Source organism: Equus asinus, chromosome 28 (genome assembly GCF_041296235.1).
Source record: "Equus asinus isolate D_3611 breed Donkey chromosome 28, EquAss-T2T_v2, whole genome shotgun sequence".
In the NCBI taxonomy this organism is placed as follows: Eukaryota; Metazoa; Chordata; class Mammalia; order Perissodactyla; family Equidae; genus Equus; species Equus asinus.
This window is the reverse complement of record NC_091817.1, coordinates 49,424,686-49,444,831: the sequence shown is the minus strand read 5'-3', so window position 1 is coordinate 49,444,831 and position 20,146 is coordinate 49,424,686. Positions and strand designations below refer to the sequence as shown.

General features: G+C 45.6%; 1 protein-coding gene across 17 annotated transcripts in view; it reads right to left on the bottom strand.

Annotated features, from left to right (window-relative positions):
• The window catches only part of BANP (BTG3 associated nuclear protein), a 119,545-nt gene that overhangs the window by 62,950 nt on the left and 36,449 nt on the right, over positions 1–20,146 (bottom strand). For 13 of the 17 annotated variants that reach the window (XR_011498923.1, XR_011498921.1, XR_011498917.1 and 10 more), the window contains 2 exons: positions 10,068–10,184; positions 8,233–8,408 (listed from right to left, as the gene is read on the bottom strand). Coding sequence is in view for 8 of the 17 variants with exons in the window: in XM_044760783.2 (XP_044616718.1) it covers positions 8,233–8,408; positions 10,068–10,184 (293 nt within the window). In the remaining 9 variants the exon portion in view is untranslated. The remainder of the gene's footprint in view (positions 1–8,232; positions 8,409–10,067; positions 10,185–20,146) is intronic. The other 4 variants (XR_011498925.1, XM_044760790.2, XM_044760788.2 and 1 more) reach the window with 1 other exon arrangement.

Genomic DNA, 20,146 nt, shown 5'->3' with positions numbered 1-20,146 from the left:
CTGATGGAGGAAAGGGCGAGGGAGCAAGTGCCCACTTCCCTCAAACATGCTGCTTGGCCACACTTGTGGGTTCTGGTGATGCTGTCTCTGCTCCCAGATGCCCCACGCGCTTGCTGAGAGCTGCCTGTCACAGCTGCTCTTCCGGTAGCTATTACTGAGACTGCATATATTCAGCACTCTGTAGCCATGACACGTAACTACTGATGTATTTCAGTCTCCACCCAGAGGATAACAAACAAACCAAAAGAAGGTCAGCCTCAACCACCTCCAGGTGAGTCTTCAGAGGACAGACTCACGGTCAGGAGCTGGTGTCAGGCTGTACTTTCCATCTATACCAAAAGTTAATTTTCACCTGGCTTTTGTAAAGCCCTGCCCAAACTGTTTAAGAATTTCAAAAGCAACATACTGCATAAAATGGAAGAAATGGTTCCAAATATGAATGGTAATGCAGAATAAATCCACATGGAATTCACAAGACAGGAAGTCTCAGGTCAGTGTCCTGACCCCTCCCAGGCTGCACCGTTGCAGACATTCGTCACGGCTCAGAGAGCTTCCAGAGCCCGGACGCGGACTAACCCTAACTGCAAATAATGGACTTCTTCACCCAAGACAGAGTCCGAGAATCCTCTGTATAATGCATGAATTCATTGTTGCACTACTTACAATTACCCATCCCATAAAACAATCATGTGTTGGGCTATTGCAGGATCCTGGGGGCTATTTCTATTTATGCAGAAATAAAGCTACATTTGTCACAACATGTCAACTCCAGCCATCTGCTGGCTAAACTGCCATGATGTCATATATAGATGCTTCAATAGAATCTTCATCCCAACAACCATGTATCTGTGGATATTTAATGAATTTTGGGATGGGAAGGGGGCCAGAAAGATGAACAGACCAGGGAAAGGCGTGGATGTCCTGAACTGTGTGATGGCTATACGCCAAGAGGACAACTGCGAAAACCGGGTGGCCTCCCAATAGGTTGTCCTTTCTATAAAATCAGGGATTTTATAATTATGTGAAAGAGAACTTGAGAATTTCAGAAATCCATAAAACTGACATTCCACAAACTACAAATCACAGAGATTTCAATATAGAAAAGGTACATTCTGCCATTTTCTTTATAATGCTTTTCTGATATGGGCTATTTTTGCTTTGTTTTGTTTTGTTTCTTTGAGCGGGATGTTTTAGATCAATAATTCTATTACAAAGATTTTACCAGTAATGTTCAAACATTTTTTTGGAGGGGGAGGAAGATTAGCCCTGAGCTAACTGCTGCCAATCCTCCTCTTTTTGCTGAGGAAGACTGGCCCTGAGCTAACAACCGTGCCCATCTTCCTCTACTTTACATGTGGGACGGCCTACCACAGCCTGGCTTTGCCAAGCGGTGCCATGTCCGCACCCAGGATCCAAACTGGTGAACCCAGGGCTGCCGAAGCAGAACGTGCGCACTTAACTACTGTGCCACCGGGCCATTCCCCGTTCAAACATTTTTTAAGTGAAAAAAACTATTCAACCATCCCTGAAGTAGAGTCTACGCATGGCCGTGAGCCCGAGTTCTCTGTAACTGGCCATCATCAATACCCTGATGGCTAACGACCACTGAACAGAGGAAAGGAAGGCCTAAATCGCAACCTCAAGGTATCTGGACCCCACGATTCACATCCCACCCTAGCGCCCCTCCTCCCACCCTTGGGCACTTCCGAAGGCAGTGGTGGGCTGCTGTTTAAATTATTTGCACAATTCTTCAGCTTTTATATTTCTTTGCTATCAATTATCTCATCAGAGTCATAATTATGATCTCTCCCTTCTCTGAAACATTCCTGTAAAAGATCTCAGCCACGTCCATGAGCAGAAGGGATGGAGAGAGCCAAGCGGACTCACTCCACGACCTCCCCAGGGGAGCAGTCAACGTCACAGGGCAGGAGTTGAGGGGACAGGACATCTTGTATCCAGAGATGACAGGTGCTGTCTGAAAAGGCGCAGATCACTATATTTCATTTACTCTGACTCTCAAACTTTCACATCTTGCATGTTTCCCAAAGGAGTCAAGGGATGGAAGGCTAAGAACTGGCTTTAGAAGAGTCTCGCCTGCACATTCGGAATCCAGTACACCAGACGGGTTCGCACAGCACACACCACAACTAAAACCAGCACATCAGTGCCTGTGGTGGGCAGAATTATAAGAGGGCCCCGTGACCTCTGCCCCGTGATCATGCCACATGGCAAAAGCATCTCACAGATATCATTAAAGCCACTGATCAGTTGAGTTTAAGGTGCGGGAGACTCTCCAGGTGGGCCTGACCTAATCACATGAGCCCTGTAAAAAGCAGTTGTCTCCCCTGATGGCAGATGGGGATGACAAAGATTTGACCTGAGAGAAGATCTCCTCCGAGAGATGGAGGGGCCACAGGGCAAGACCCTGAGAGCAGTCTCTGGCCAACAGCCAACAAGAAAACCGAGACCTCGGTCAGTCCTACAACCCAACAACCAAATTCTGCCAACACCCTAAATGAGCCTAGAAGCGGATTCTCCCCCAGACAAAGGCCCAGCATGGTGACATCTTAACTGGGGCTTTGTGAGACCCCAAGCAGATGCTTCTGCCCTCCAGAGCTGTGGGATGATAGCGGTGCTGTTAAACCTGCTCGGTTGGCGGTAAGAGTCCTGCAGCATGGAAAACTAGCCCGCCGTCACAGCACCCATCGTGAAGCCCACATACTCCTGTGAATTCAAAAAGGACCAATCAGAAAAAGGCAGCGGGAGGCTGTAAGCATTTGCACGAATGTCACTGGGCTCCGAAGCTGCAGGACCCGCTGTCCAGTCTTGCTTTCGGACGCTTTGGGGGCTGGTCAGCCACCGAAGCTACTTTAGGAACGTTGTCGGGTCAAGCATTAATATGAGCATTACAAGGTATTTATGAGTTATTTCCAAAACAGTGTTAAATCCACGTTCACGCCAATCTCTGTACGGCCTTTCCCAGCTTTAGGTTCAAAGCCCAAGTGCTCAGTCTGTCCTTGAGCTGCTCCAGGACCCAGGGTTCACACCTCTCCTCTGACCCTCAAACTCGCTGCTCCCAACTCACGCTTCACGCGTTCCAGCACAAACACCCGTCTCCTAAACCAGACAACCTCTGCAGCAAAAGGACAAACCCAGGAAGAAGGGCTGCTGGTTCTAAAACTGATGGGAGAGGTGCTGGACATGGGGGTAGGGGGTGAGGACAAGGGGGCTGCAGGCTGGGCGGGGACTGAGAGGCTTGCTCATGGAGAACAGCCCTGAACGAGCTGAACCCGAAACAGGCCCTGGGGGGCTCATCCTCCTGCATGGATCACACAGGAAACTTGGAACTGGCACCAACTTCTGAGCCCTTATAAATTAAGGTGATTACACTCTGATCGTGACTGTAATCCTGTGTGACACCTCCAGTGGATGTCAATAACATGCTACCCCTCTGACCAGCCCACGGGAACTGGCAGCCCACCCCTCTGCTCTTAGAGACAGTTAACTTTGTACCTGTAGCCCACACACCCAAGCTTATCTGGGAGTCATGTGACATCTTTAAGCTATAAACAAATGGATAATTTCAGGTTTTTAAACTGGTAATTCAAAAGGGCTGAGTTACATACAAGATAATGACAAAAGGAAAAGGGGAGGCACAAACAGTCTTAGGGGCTGGCATCAATTCTTCCCCGGCCACTATGAGCACATCCCACGGGACTGCACCACCACACCACCAACGAGGGGCAAGGCTCAGGCCCTGGGGTCAAGTCCTGGACTCACAGGGCGGGGCCAGACAGGCCTCTTCCCATGTGAACCCCTGCCTGCCTAACTCGAATGTCACTGTGAGCTCAACCATGACTAAAGCAAATGTCCAAGGACACCCGAGTCCCTTGGTACAACAGAGTGGGAACCACTGGGCGCAGGTGGGGTGTCCCCAACCAGTGTCACACACTGCCCGTTCTGAAACAGCGTGGGAGGCCGCAGTGACATCGCCCTTCCCAGCACCCTTCTCTGATTGGGACAGCCTCAGCACCCACTGTACTGTCATGCTCCAAGACTCACTGACATTCTTATACCAGTCCGTCTTTACTAACTTGGTTTTATTTTGGTCACTAACCTGTCTGTCATCCTCCTCTTAGCAGCTAATTTATGATCACCAATAAAACATGTTTAACACATAAACAATTTACACAAAAAAAGTTTATGTAAAATAAATTATATAAATAAATTCTCAAGAAATGTTTTTGGCTCAATTTCCTTCCTTACAAATGTATGGCTGATGTTTTGTGAACAGGGCAATTTGCACTAATCTCACTTTACAGACCCCCGCACCCTCAACCTCCCAGGGAACATATCTCAGCCTCCCACTGCTGTGACTGACAACCTCTCACAAGTGAGCTGCTTCTCCCAGGCTTTGCTTCGCCACCCCTACCGAGCACATCACAGATATTTACCATATGTCATTTTAGTGACTGGGCTTGGGAACAGTCATGAGGCTGATTTCTTTTTTCTTCTCCACAAAGCCCCCCAGGACACAGTTGCATATTCTAGCTGTAGGTCCTTCTAGTTGTGGCATGTGGGACGCCGCCTCAGCAGGACCTGATGAGTGGTGCCATGTCCGCACCCAGGATCTGAACAGGCGAAACCCTGGGCCGCCGAAGGGGAACATGTGAACTTAACCACTCGGCCATGGGGCCGGCCCCCAGGAGGCCGATTTCTGACAATAATTCAATTATAATTGAAGCATAATCTTCTCCATTAAAATTAAGTACTCAACCTCTTACACGCAGGATTAGTCAAGTTTTCTAAGAATTAGCAAATGTATAGACAGCAGGAATTTATGCTCTTTTTTAAGATCTAACTAAATCCCTTCATTAATTAATAGAGCCCATTTTTGGCCCATTTTAGCTCATTTGTTTCTCTGACTCAATTAGCCAGCTTAATCTTTGGACAATTACACCCCGCATCCTTTCAGTACTCACCAAAGACAGGAGCAACCTCAGACCACACTACCAAGGGAAGAGAAGAACAGGAACTAAGAAATAAGTTTTCTGGCACTGCTCTCAACAGTTAGCACTTCTTTCTAATTCACCTGGAGTTTGTGCCATGACAAACGGAACCGTCTAATTAAAACACTGAGATGAAATGATCCAGTGCCTTTGCAGTGTTATAAAGTGACGCTAAATTTGATATAAAATGGCATGTCAATTCATGCAAACCATTTGGAATTCTTAAGAAATAACCATTTTGAAGCCAGTGGTTCTTTAAAACTTCAGGCACTTAAACATTTTTATAAGAAGATAAGAACAATCTGTCTACTTGCAGCTCTGGACTCTTATCAGGAACTAGAATGACTCAATCTGAAGATGAGCCCACGGCCCCTCAGCACTCTGCATATTAATAACGCTTCTCTCACACGAACTAGCTGACTTGACAGTCTCTCCAGTTGAGCAAGTTGTTCTAGTCTTGGAGGAGGACACGGCAGGGAAACGGCTAATCCGATCCTCAGTGCGTCTGTAAATCTCACGGGGACGTTTAACAGATGCTGCCACGACAGGTCGACAGTAAATCTGATACAAGAGACAGTAATGGATTAGCTCTTTTTCCAACATTTACATACACAGCAATCACTTAAAGATGACTCCATCCGTCTCTGTATCATCTTCCACAACCACGTGCCAACTAAGGCAGCTCGACCCGACAGTCTCATAACACTGCAGCTGCTGGGGCAGACATTCCCAAGGACGGGGTCAGCAAAACAGATTTATTGCAAAATGTTTCCTCCTACTGAAATGGTAAAATAAAATGGGCCTGAATTACATAACCTCTTCTTCAAAACAAAATAAAATTTAAAATCAGAAAAATTTCCCTAAATTGTCCCAATCCTAACAACCTATGTTGTATGTCAAAATCATATTTGATAGAACAATCACTTTTAAACGTGGTTAAAATACTTTGCTCAAAGTCTTTGCTAAAGAAGAATGTTTTTCAGAAAGTGTATCATGTCGTAGCTAAGGAACTTAGACTCAGATACCAAAAAAAATCCACATTTCCTCTTACAGATATTAACAATACTAATAAGCCCAAAATGTGATTCCTTTTTGTATGTTATTTTGGTGTCAGTCTGTGGTTTCCCCCACTGAAGTATATTTCACATTAATTATATCACGTTAAGAAACATGAATTAAAAAGATGACAATTTTTGTTTGCACGATAATCCAGACTCTCCCAATATTATCAAATGTTATATTACTTGGCTGATACAGTTTAAACCAAACAAACATTAGCCCTAAAGTAGGCAGCCAGACCTGTGTGGGATTTACCCAAAATCCACATGGAAAGAGAGTAGGAACAATTAATTTTCTCTGAAATTGTTAGGAATGTGATTTTCAGTCAATACCCATTAGGATGAAATCAGTAGCATTCCTCTTTGTCTTCAAATTTCACGTGTAAAAAAACTAGCTGCCTTGACCCAGAAACTCCACTCCCAGGTATCAACCCTAGAAAAATGAAAACTCACAGGCACACAAAAACCTACACACAAACGTTCACGGCAGCACTATTCATAAGAGTCAAAACGTGGAGGGGTTGGCCCAGTGGCGCAGTGGTTAAGTGCGCACGCTCCAATTCAGTGGCCCGCGGTTCACTGGTTCGGATCCGGGGTGCAGACATGGCACCACTTGGCAAGCCATGCTGTGGTAGGCATCCCACATATAACGTAGAGGAAGATGGGCACGGATGTGAGCTCAGGGCCAGTCTTCCTCAGCAAAAAAAGGAGCGTTGACAGCAGATGTTAGCTCAGGGCTAATCTTCCTCAAAAAAATAAATATTTTTTAAAAAAAGAGAAAAAAAAAGTGGAAAAAACCCAAGTGTCCACCAACAGATGAACAGATAAACAAAATGTGGTCCATCTCTACAATGGAATATTATTCAGCCTTAAAAAGGAACGAAATACTGAGGCATGCTACAACATGGATGGCACTGAATGACTCCACATATAGGAAATGTCCACAACAGGTATTCCACAGAGGCAGAAAGCACACGACCAGTTGCCAGGCGCTGGGAGGAGGGAGAATTGGGAGTGACTGCCATGGGGTTTCTTTTCTGGGTGCTGAAAACATTCTGGAATTAGACAGTGGTGACAGTTGCATAACCTTGTGAATATACCAAAACCACTGAAATGTATGCTTTAAAATGGTTAATTTTATGCTATGTAAATTAGATCTCAATTAAAAAAAAAGGTTGCCCCCAATTCTCTTCTCCCTCCCCTTACTCTACCATCCCAATCCTAGCAATGTATGTTAGAGGTGAAGGAAATTTTGAGAGAAACATTGCTTTCACTGTTTCAGGTATGATAACAAGTGTTTCTAAAAGGAAAATCTGTTCAGTAGAAAAATCTACATTGTGTTTTTAGGAAAAATCAATGACTCGGACATAGAAGCAGAAAAACCTCACAAGTTCTTACTAGTAAAGGCACGACAGGCTTTAGAGCTGGGTAACAGAAGGCGGAGTCTGTCTGAGTGCTCGCCTTTCTCTCCCTGCTGCAGGGGGTCCCGTTGGGAAGCACAGGGTACCCCTCACACGACGAAGGGGCCATGAGGCAGGAATCCTGTGAAGGGCACGCCAGGCCGGCGCCCGGACCCAGGGCAGGAGACAGGAAGGGGCCGAACCCCAGTGCAGGTGAGAGGGGTTCACGCAGAGGCTGCCGGCCACGCAGCGCCCTCCAAATCTGTCACAGGAGGTGGTGGCGTGACTCACGGTGTGAACGACCCACACGTGCAGTCACCTCTGAGAGTCTGTGTCGGGCCCTCATCAGAGACGAGGACAGACCTGTCCTCAAAGACAGAGAGCTGACTACTCGTCATACTGCTGGTTATAAAAGTGACAAGAGTCCATCACTGGAAAGCCTCCAGAACTTGACAAAGTCAGTGAAACTGACTGGAAACGATTATGTACATCCATATTAACGCGGAAAGATTTCTACTCTGCCGTGGAAAGGGGCGAGTTATAAAATCACAGACATGGTGTGCAAGTTAACACAGAAAAGGCCCAGAAGACTTAGAGTAGCCTCTGGAAGTGGAGTTTTCCAGTTATTTTCACTTTCTTCATCATTTTTCCATTCTACCACTTTTTAAAAACATAAATTAAACATACATTACTTTTCTAAAAAGCGGGAAAAAGCCTGCAGCCCTGCCGCTCAGGCAGAGGAAAGGCAAGGCTTTGTGAGCGCACCTTCAGAGTTCAGGGTGATGAGGGTGACGTTGTTGCCGATGCTCTGACTTCCCGACTGGCCGCAGTTGGAGACGGAGTCGCTGGCCTCGGACCCGCTCTCCCCGTCCTCGTTGTGGCTGTCTTCTTGACCCGGCACCTTCACCACAATGGTGTTCTGCCGACGCCCGGGAACCGCGCTGAGCAAAACAAAAACACCCACCATGTAGTGAGAGCAACACGACCCACCGAGACCAGCCCTGAGCCGCTGCCATGCTCCTCCCTCTGTCACTGTCCGAGAACCTAACTCTGCACGGAGCAGTGGTCACAGCCCTCCACACAGCTCTTGCTACCAAGATGAATAGCAATTTAATAGCAGGAAATAGTCTGGGGTTGAAAGAAACTGTATGAAATTTAAAATGTTTGAAATAATGTTTACATCACAAAAGCAAAATCCCAACTGGCTGTGACTCAAGGCCTACAGGCTGCTTTCCGACCACGGAGGCGCCCTGCCAGCACTGATGTCTGGGTCACAGTCCCTCTCAGGCCACGTCACAGGAAAGATCGCGTGAGACAAAGGGTGCCTTACACTGAACCCATGCGCTCCACACCGACAGACCTTCCAGAAACGACTCAGCCATGGAAAATGCGCTTATCGCTCCCAACTACTCCCACTGACAGAAACCACCGCAGTGGGCTTAAAAAGACAGTCGAGAACCTCCTAGGGGATATTCTCACCACCACAAGGGACCCTGATACGCAACAATAAGATACCCAGAAAACAGGACACAAGCCAGCTCCAAAAAGTGCTCAAAAAAGATTATCTGGAGACCACCACGTGGCTTGTTAGGGACCCTTTCAACTTCCCTTCACACTGAGACCTGAACACTGAAGACAGCTACACACTGAGAACGGGGACAGAGGCACAAATTCCCCGTGGATGACACCAAGATGGGACTCCAATCCTGGCATGCTGGAGGAGGGAGCTGCACTCTGCGGCCTTGTCCAAGCTGTCCATGCTCCTGAAGCTCAGGACCCGACAGCTGACCTGCCCCGGCCGCTTCCTCCCCTCCGACACAGCCTCTGCCTCCGGGCATCCAGACGCCAAGCGTCACCATGGGTCCTCCCTATGCCCCACACGGCAGCCCTCAGCTCCCGGCCGGGCTCCTGGAGACCTGGGCTATGATAACAAAGAAAACAGGACACATCTGCAGGAGGGGCAGCCTGCAGGAGCCTGAGAGAAAGGCAAACAGAACTGTGTGAAGACATGAGAGGAGCAAAAGGTCCACTGGCGCCCCTGGGTGGGGCAGCTCTCACGACAGCTGGCAGGCCAGGGGGAGGGTGGACCTTGCTGTCACCACAGTGGGTGAAAACACCTTTCATGCACTCCCATTTCACCACGGTTCCATTCCAAGTGTGTAGGAAGAGAAAGGTGTGAGAAAAAAGCCATCACCTCGAAATGCCTCCATCACTCAGCATACGTAGAGGGTATGTGTTGACTGGACATGCTGCCGTGCAGACAGACAGACAGATGGGCGTGAGCAGTGAACAGTGAGAGGATCTAAGAACTCCACTGACCGTCGTGAAAACAAAGCACCTTCCCAATGAGACATGTGAGCACCAGACACATGTGCCCGGCACGCTGTGTCCCCCCTAACCTCGCGCCCCCACTGGCCTGGCCATCCACACTTGGCCCACACTCTCCCCGACACTGAGCACAGTGGCTCTGCCCATCCCCTCGGCTGGCGTGAGGACAGAAACGACCGACGGGGCCAGCTCGCAATGCGGACTTGTTCTTGAGGGGACGCATCGTGGTGGTGGTGGCAGTGAAAGGTGGGGTTGGTGTTGTGGCTACTGACTTGCTAATGATATTTTCCAGGGAATCCGGTGCCCTGTTGCTCAAGGGGTCGTCCATCTTGGCTACAATGGCGTTCTGCCGATCACTGTTGAGTATTACTGTAGTCTGGGGGACGACGCTAGGGAACAAAAGAATCACAAAGAGAGAGAAGACCTTAAAACGACAACGTTCATTGTAAGAGCACATAAGAGTAATTCAACAGTCACTCCCAGTGGCCTGCACTAAGGGAGGGAGGTGGCCCCACGCAGAAATCACGTTTACAGGAATCTACAACTTACAATGGGCAAAAATAAACCAGAGATGAGGACGTCCTTAATGGAGGAGGTAACTTTCCACATTGTTGATATTCTCAGTTTGCACAACTGGGTAATACGGGAAAGCTGAGTTAGGAATATTTAAATCTTTCTTTAGAATAGATCGAGAAGTCACAAGTTGCTGTTAGGCAGTTAATAAGGCTTCTGAAGGAGCACGTTTACAGGAAAAAGAGCTGATTATTTTCACTCATTCCATCCCAACAAATTCATACAGGACACTTCTAGGCTTTCATAATCATGATACTTAGTGATATTATTCCAAAATGTCAGTGCTCTGGAAAGAAACGGTGAATCTAACATAGGGACAGTGGGCTGAACCACAGACATTGCCACCTCCAGGCTCCGCAGGGAAAGTGTGTGAACTGCAACCATAGGGCCTTGGGAGTTTGCTCTGAAGGGAGATGGTTACAGCAAGAACGGAGCCCTGACGACCTCCCCAGGGAGCACTGCATGTCTACCACACAGCAGCCACAGCTCCTCTCGGGCACCCACTCACTGAGATCTGCAGTCTTTCCTCTCGACCCTGGGCACTTACGGCCACAGGAAATCTCCGAGTGTGCTTTCTTGTGGAGGGAAGAGTGCGAAAAGAAGGCGCACTTGAAAGGCACAGTAATATTACCTGAAAAGAATGCCATCCCTGGATTTCATTCTCCAAAAAACAACTCGGGGGAAAATATCGCTTTTATGCGAGAAGACGTCATGTAACAAAAGCACACATGAAAGTCTAGCCCGGTACCACAGCCACACGGCTGTCAAACACCCCCTCCCAAAATCGGGGCACAAATGGCACCATTTCATGCTCAAATAAATCATAGGACCACAAGGTGTTTGCCTAAAATAAAGTGCATTTCGCTCAAAGGTGTTAGTATTTTTTTCAATTATTCTATTTATTCGTTGGTGATACCAAAGTAACCCACCAAATCCTGATGACCTATCCATAGGTCAGGCATCAGAAGTAACCCAGGTGATCTTGGACTTACACTGTGGCACACACAGTCTTCGACGATTCATGCTTCTCGTAGATCAAAACACCAAGAAAAAGGGTTTGTAGGAGTTTGGTATTTTCCCAAAGCGTATTCTGTGCAACGCCAGTGTCTCCCAGGATCCCCGCACACATCCCTTCCCATTCCCTCTCACCCAGGAGCAGCTAAAGGACGATCCTGCTGAGGAGACAACCACTCCCTACTGGAAATCCCAACGGACGCTAGCACACCAAAGGTTCGAGAAGTCTCACCAGAAGCAGACTAAAATGTATTCATGCCACCATCGCACAAAGCTGTTTGACTAAACATACGTCTTCCCCCTAAAGATCCTTACTAACGAAGATGAAGGAAACGACATTCTGAGGCAAGCAGCTTCAAGCTGGAATAACTGTAGCCCTCGAGGCACCCCCAGGCTTCCAAGGGGTTCCTGGATGTGGAGAGCTCTCAGCAGATCGACGTCCAGATCCTCACCTTGCAGAATGTACTATTTCCTAAAAATGATTCTCCTTGAGAAAACACCTCTGTCTACGTGTTTATTCCCTTCCACAAAGCCTTTTCCCACTTAAAAAAAAAAATTACCTCTCACTCCAATTATACCAAGGTGCACTGTCCGACATCCAGGATGCGCAGACTATAGAGGCGAACCCAGGTGCCGTCTGCAGCCGGCCCAGGTGCGAGAAAGCAAACGCCTCTGCCGACCAAGAGGGAAACTCTTTGGTGAATCACTGGTTTACAACTCTTAGCTTTCAAAAGAACTGACGGAGGACCTAGTTTTCAGCTCACAGATCATCAAAAGTAATTTTGATGATAGGCCACGAAGATTTTTGGCACAAAACTTGAAGAACTGAGGAACCCCTTCCTCTCTCACATACTCATTTATGGGAATAAAGTTTCTCAGGAGTTAAAACTGTAAAAACTAAAAACAGAAATGGAGCCAATACTGAACCCTACCCCATTTGAAGCAATGTCATAATCATCCATGGATTCAGGAATTAACTAAAAGTCAATCCCATCCATCTCAAGAATACACTCCTGATACCAGATCATTAAGAATTAGTTATAAACGAGTAACGCCTTTATATTGTTCGGTTCAACTGTGCACTGACAACTGTAACGAGAACCCAATTCGGAAGGTTATTTTTTCAACCCTTGGGGCCTTAGAGGAAATAAGTTTTTCAACTTCCATTTCTATCCATATTTCTGCTGCAAAGAAGTATGGCAGCCTGGTTGATAGGATAAAATTTTGAGGGGGAAATGAATCGAGAATGAAAGTTCAAAAAGCAAAAGTAACAACGTAAAACGACTGTCAAAAGCTTATCCACAAGATATTCTAAATGGGTGATGGTATTTAGATTACAATGAAAACACTTAAGAGTGTAATAAATCAGTTGTATTTTTAAATATCAATATTACAGTATGCCAGAAATTATACTCTTTCAATGAATGTAATTTATGTAAACATCAAATTGTACAAAAGAATATTTCATTTTTCAAAAATTATGGAATGTCCACATCACATTAAGAAGAATGCAGGGTTGATATGGAAAAACTGTCACAATAACATTAAGTGTCTTGCTTAGGCTGAATTACAGCCCCCAGCTACCCGATCAGACACTAATCTGGGTGCCACGGTGAAGGGGTTTTACAGATATGATTAACGGTCCTAACTGGTTGGCATTAAGCTAATCAAAAGGGAGATTATCCTAGGTGGGCCTGGCCTGATCAGGTGAGCCCTTTAAAAGGAGTTTTAGGCTTTCCCTCATCTTGGAGACTCCAAACAGCTCCTGCCAGCTGACTGCCACCTACCCTTCCAGTCCACCTGCTCTACAGACAATAAGAGGGGGTGGGAGCAATCCTCAGCTTATAAATCAGATACCCTGAGATCCTCAAGCCCAAGAAAGGCACACGGGCTGGGGTCCACCAGGAGCCACTAGGCAGCAGGTTACATTTCCATGTCTCCTTCTGTGCACACACAGCCCTGGGACAGGTGCTCACGGACGCGATGTGATCCAGGGAGAGGGGTGCCACTCCCAGGTCAGCGTTCTTAAGAATAACAAGTGCCTTCTCCAGTCTCCTCCTTCCCAGACTGACCCAGACGCCTTAGGGGACGGCAGAGCACAGATGGAAGGCACCAGCATCAGAGCCACATGAGGAAAGCTGTGGGAGGCCCGGAAACGCCCACCGCACACCCCGAGCATCAGCAGGAGGCCAGCTTCAGCCGTGTCGGCACAAGCTCAGGGACTCTTCACCGCAGCAGCGCACGCCAGCAATCAGCACACCAAGCACTCCAAGGAAACGTTTACTAAAACTTGTCGTAAAGGCTCTATTTCTATTGCTTACAGGTTAAAGATTAGAAAGTCATAAAAACCAGGATCCAAAATAATACTCTTAGGGATCAGAATAAATTAGCATTAAAAATTTCTTTCCAATGTCTAATGAGATGAGCAAAACATAGTATAAAACCAACCCCCTCAAAATAACCAACTGCACAGGAAACAGGAAAACCTACTGCAACAAACTTCAAAACCAGCTGCTTAAGAAAGAAGGTTCTGGAGCAGACAGGCTCTGGAGGCTCAGGTTGTGAGCCTGCACCCCACCCCGCCCCACTGAGGCCATGCTACTACACTGTCAACATTCTGTGACTGAAAACCAACAGCCCCAAATCAGAAGATGAGCACGTGGGCTAGGAATGCATGTTTGTCCTTCTTCTTTCCAGGGAGTGACAGAAATGACTACAAATGAGAATGGGAGAGCTGACTCACGGTTGGGGGGGGGGGGGGGGGCAGGCGATGACACCCACGGGCACTGAGCCCTGCAGCGGGACCCTGGACACGCAGAAGACACCAGGGCCCAGATCTTGGTCTCCAATAAAAGGAGAAACGCCCGACTCTAGGACTGGGACAGGGAGCAACACGATGAGCCTGGAGCATCTTGTGGTGCCAGAAAGTAAGGGAGTGCTCAAAACAAACGAAAAACCCACAATGATTTGGGGGGACGGGTCAAAGGACACGAGTCAACGGAGGGAGCCCTAGTGGCCAAAGACAGAATATTTCAAGCAACAAAATAAAGTAATATTGGATTCTAACTCAAAGCATACAATCAGCATGCACGAGTCCATACTGATATAAATGACTGACTAACTAATACACGGGGAAGAAGAGACAAATCTCCCGTGCAGAAGAATAACAAGTCACGTGAGCAGATGCTCTGCCTCCCAGGTGCAGCGTGACTCCCCGCCCCAAGAGTGGGGGGTAGCCTAGTGCCATCCTTCCCAAGAGCACGGACGGAAGGGATGGGAGAGGACAGCATTGCACAGTGGAAGAGCCGGGCAGACACCCCTTGGCCCAGTGACCCACATCAACACAGCAGTGAGAGGCCACGGTGACAGTGCACACCCCTGGGAAGAGGCGATGAGAAGGGCGCTTCACCCCTGGGTCCCCCTGCCCAACCCAGAGCCCCAGCCTAACCGTGAGAGAAGCATCAGACAGATCCCAACTGAGGGACAGCCTATAATCACCTGACCAGCACTCCTACAAAGTCACAAAACAAGGAATGTCTGAGGGAGTATCACAGACCAGAGGACCAACAGACATTTAAAAGGATACACGAAACATTATGAAAAGTATTATGCTAATAAATTCCAGAGCTTAGGTGAAAAGGAAAAACCTTTTGAGACTCAAGGTAAACAACACTGACTCAAGAAGTTCCACGTTACTAAAGTTCTATATTTATTAAAGAAATTGAATTCATAATTAAAACTAGGCCCAGATAGACGGCTTCACTGGCAAATTCTGTCAAATATTTAAGGAAGAAATAAAACTAATCCTATAGAAACACCTTCAAAAAACAGATGATGAGGGACAACTGCCCAGATCGCTTTTTGAGGATACCATTATCCTAATAACAGAACGGATAAAGACATATCAAGAAAGAGAACTACAGATTAACATGCCCCATGAACACAGATGCAAAGCCCCTAGCACATCAATCAATAATATATGAAAAGGGCGATACACTATGATCAAGTCAGGTTTATTATAATGGAAATGCAATGTTAGTTTAGCATTTGAAATCAATCAGTGTAATTCACTGTAATAACAGAACCAAGAAGACAAACCATGCAATCATCTCAAGTAGATACATAAAAAGCATGTGAAATTCAATGCCTGTCATGATAAAAACTCCCATGAAATAAGGACTAGAAGGGAACTTCTTCAACCCAATAAAAAGCATCTATGAAAAACCGACAGCTAACATCATACCTAATTGTGAAAAACTGGATGCTTTCACTCAAACATTAGAAATAAGGTAAAAATATAAAAAAGAACACATTGAAATGGAGATCCTAGCCAGTGCAGGAATGTAAGAAAAGATATAGAAATTTGATAGGAAGTATAACTCTATTTAAAAATAATATGACTGCATTCACTTTTATAAAGTCCTATGGAAGAGCTACTAAAACAAGTGAATTTAGAAATGATGCAGAATAAAGGTCAGTATAGAAAAATCTATTGTATTTCTATATACTACCAATGAACAAATGGAAACCGAAATTTAAAACACAATATCACTTATGATAGCATCTAAAAATATGAAATAGAGATAAATTTAACAAAATATGTATAAGAGCTGTACACTGAAAATTATAATAAGAACTGCTGAGAGAAATTAAAGACTTACATAAGTGGAGAGGTGTACCATGTTCATGGATCAGAAGACTCCAGGTGTTAAGATGACAATGCTCTCCAAATTGATCTACAGATTCAACACAATCCCAAAGAGCTAAGAGTTATTCTAAAACTAGAGAAGTACTCCAAATCATGAGAACGTGCACAATCTATTAAAACATTTGACCATATGTTTATTATCTGCATTGGTTACTAGGTCATATCTCTGAATTATCAGATTATGTTAACAATTCCCTAAGTTGTATATGTGTAAACTCTGTTTTCTTTGGTTAGTACTCAGCCCTGACATGTACACGGTATCACGCTTAGGTCACCGAAAGTGTGCAGCCGTGCAAGGTAGTGTAGACCAGTCAGGAAGAGAAATCCTATGTACACAATTAAATGGAAACATCAAAAATTCAAAATTTGATAAGGAAAGAATTAAACAAGTCCGTCCTGGCTGAGACCAAACCATTTCTTCACAATTCAAACAACCTGATCTTCAATGTGTCACATTCTAAAGCCTGTGAAACGCTACACTTTGAGAAGGTCAGTGAACCAAAACTGGAAACACTCTGAACACTGATCACCTGGCCAAGACAGCCAGTGCACCAGTGCTGGACAGAAATGCTCAGGAGGAGCCACTCTCTCCCCAGAAGCCACAGACACTTGAAACACCAGAGCAGCCTCTCCACAAACAGCCATCAACATTTAAAACAAAGACCTTCTGGGAAATCAAATGGAATCAGCAACCAGCACATTAGAGAGAATTTAAGTAATTTCTTGATCAAATATGTCAATTCTCTGTGGGTCAATAAATGAGGAAAAGGTTAGAGAAAAAGAAAGAAGAAAATTTTCCCCCTCCAATACGTCTTACATAACACATCTCTCTAAAAGAGACTATTAAAATAAATCACTTTAATTTTGAGTACTACAAAGAAGCCTCTGATTTATTACAATTGTTGTAAAAAAGGAGAAGCACATAAAAGCTTTAAAATTTTTTTAAGCTTTTAAAAATAAAAATCTGTTACATTTACACCTCAATCTATGTCATTCACACCTCAATAAAAATAAACTGCATAAAAAATAAAAATCTATTCCTTTTAAAAATAAGAAACAGTATTTTTCTAGTTAGTCGATAGGTTTGGTTAATGAAACAAATAAACCCAAAGCACCTAGGTTTCGAGCTGCTCTCTGACTTGTCCAATTGTCCGGCCCTACAAGATACTGCTGCCCAAGCAGGAACCATCCCTCACTGTGTACTGCCTGCACGCAGTCACGCTGGCCTTCCAGCGTCATCGACGAGGACAGCACCCCAGGCTCAGCTGTGTCCTGCTTACTGTACTTGCTTCAAATAGCTGTCTAGCCCCAAACAAGTGCAGAAAAGGGGTTTTTACACTGATCTGTATAAACATCCCTGTCCATACACCTGACCCCTTCCTGGAACGCTCACAGCCAGGCACTAGGGGATGAGCCTACTACATGCAGACAGCAGCTCAGCCCAGAATGCTTCAGCATCTGCCGCTTCCAATACCAATGTGAAAACACCTCTAGAGCTAAAACCTCCAGTCACTACCACTAGAATTAAAATTAAGCAAAATCCGAATCTATGGTACACTTGCAAGGAAGAAAAAAGCACCTACCTAGAAGAATTCAAGTCCATTTTTCTTTTCCCCAAGTAGAACATGATTGTTGATGAAATCCCATCCAAGTAATCTCACAAACATTTTTATGACAATGATTAAGTTTTAGCATCAAAGAGAAAGGCTTTCATTCTTTTCTCTTCTTTTTCTTTTTTGCTGAGGAAGATTAGCCCTGAGCTAACATCTGTGCCAATCTTCCTCCACTTTATATGTAGGTTGCCACCACAGCATGGCCAATGAGTGGTGTAGGTCTGCGCCTGTGATCCAAACCCTTGAACCCAGGGCCACCAAAGAGAAGCAAGCCTAATTTAACCAGTACGTCACAGGGCTGGTCATGATACTTTCTTTTCTTTTTTTTTGAATTTATTTAGAGAATCTCATTCAGGTGTAGAATCTGAAAATTGGGATCCAAAATGCCAGCTGAGGTTGGCAGCCGTCCACTACCTTCTGTGCTCCAGGGATTAAAGAGAATAAATAAGTAACACTCAGAGCTGACCGCATGGTCTAGTTCAGGCCAGTTTTAATTAGAAATAACCAACAGGTGAGTGGATTTTGGAGCCTCTTGCAGCTCCAGGGCTGGCTCCAGGCCACGTGCAGCCTCCCCAAATGGACAGGGGGGTGGTATTTCAGTGGAAAGCTGCTCAACTATCCATTATCCAAGGGCCTCACTAGGACTGAAAAGACCTTTCTGGCGTCTGCACTTGTCCTGTGAGGTTACACTCAGACTTCCCATGACATCATTCATAACAAACCAAAGTGGGCCTAAGGAATCTTAAGTTATTTTTAAAGGTATATGATTTGCATATAAAATAACCTAGGACTTATATACTTATTTTATTTTAAACATCTGAGACCCAAAATAATTGATAGAAGCACCTTATTACTCAGAATGTTAACCAATTTTTAATTGTCTTTGGAGATTTTCCCTCTTCTATGCTCCATTAGCCACATTTAAGACATACAATTCTCATTTACTTAGATGTCTTGACACATTAGCAGCTTCCTAATTTAAATATATTGGGGCCAGCTGGTGGCATAGTGATTAAGCTCATGCGCTGTGCTTCAGCAGCCTGGGGTTCGTAGGTTCAGATCCCACGCATGAACCCACACACCACTCATCAAGCCATGCTGTGGCGGAGTCGCATATACAAAATAGAGCAAGACTGGCCCTTGCGTCAGCTCAGGGACGATCTTCCTCAAGCAAAAAGAGCAAGATTGGCAATGGATGTTAGCTCAGGGCCAATATTCCTCACCAAAAAAACCAAAAAAAACCCACATTCTTTTCCTTAATCTACTGGGATTAAATTATTTTCCTTTACTTGGCCAAAAAATTTCTTGTTAACAGCTTTCAACTGTTGGCAATTTTTATTTCTCATTTCAGAATTTACATGAGAGAAATGCCAGATTTAGATTCTTCTTTAAAAATCATTAATACACATCCTATTTAAAATATGCCTATGGGAGGGGCCGGCCCCACAGCCGAGTGGTTAAGTTCACATGCTCCGCTTCGGCGGCGGCTCAGGGTTCGGATCCTGGGCGCCGACATGGCACTGTTCATAAGGCCATGTTGAGGCAGCGTCCCACATGCCACAACTAGAAGGACGCACAACTAAAATATACAGATAGGTACTGGTGGAACTTGGGGAGAAAAACGAAGGAAAAAAAAGAAGAAGAAGATTGGCAACAGTTGTTAGCTCAGGTGCCAATCTTTAAAAAAAAAATATGTCTATGGGAAAACAGAGGAATGATTTTTCCTTCTATAAACTGACATTAACTTAATAGGTAATGGTTTTATTACAATATTAATAAAGCTTGTGCCAATATACAATAAGTGCATCCTGTAATGGGTTGATTTTATCTCACCAATACAATTCTTTAAAACCAGAAAACCTAACTGATTTGGATTAACTAGATTATACATCTGAGTGAATTTTAGAAAACTTCACTTTTATTTTACCACTCGTTAACACACACAGAGGAAACCACAGCAGGTCTCTAACTGATAAACTCCACCCCCGGAGGAGGGAAGCATGGCGGAATTCCTGACCAGGAAAGCTGCTAACGGTGTCTTCCTGTAGTCCGGCAATCACTGAACACTGAAGGCAGCCGGAGAGACAGTGGCCCCGGAGAGACAGTGGCCCCGTGCAGCCTGGAAATGGCTTCATTCAAGCGAGCAGCTCCGTCATCTGACAACTCAAACCCCAGAGGATCATGCACACCAGCCAGGAAGGACGAGCTCCCAGAGGCAGTGCCCACCTCTCCCCACCCCCGGCGTGAGTGTGCGGGGGCAGTCCCATCACCAGAACTGGAAGAGAAACCTGCAGCTGACGAGCCCGGGAGCAAGCCCAGTCACCGGGCCAGAGGATTCTTCTTACAGATGAGGAAATTGGAAACTGAGACTCAACACGACTACCACTTGGCCGAGGTCACCCGGCAGGTTCAAACCAGGATAATTCGTGACAGCAGAAGCCTA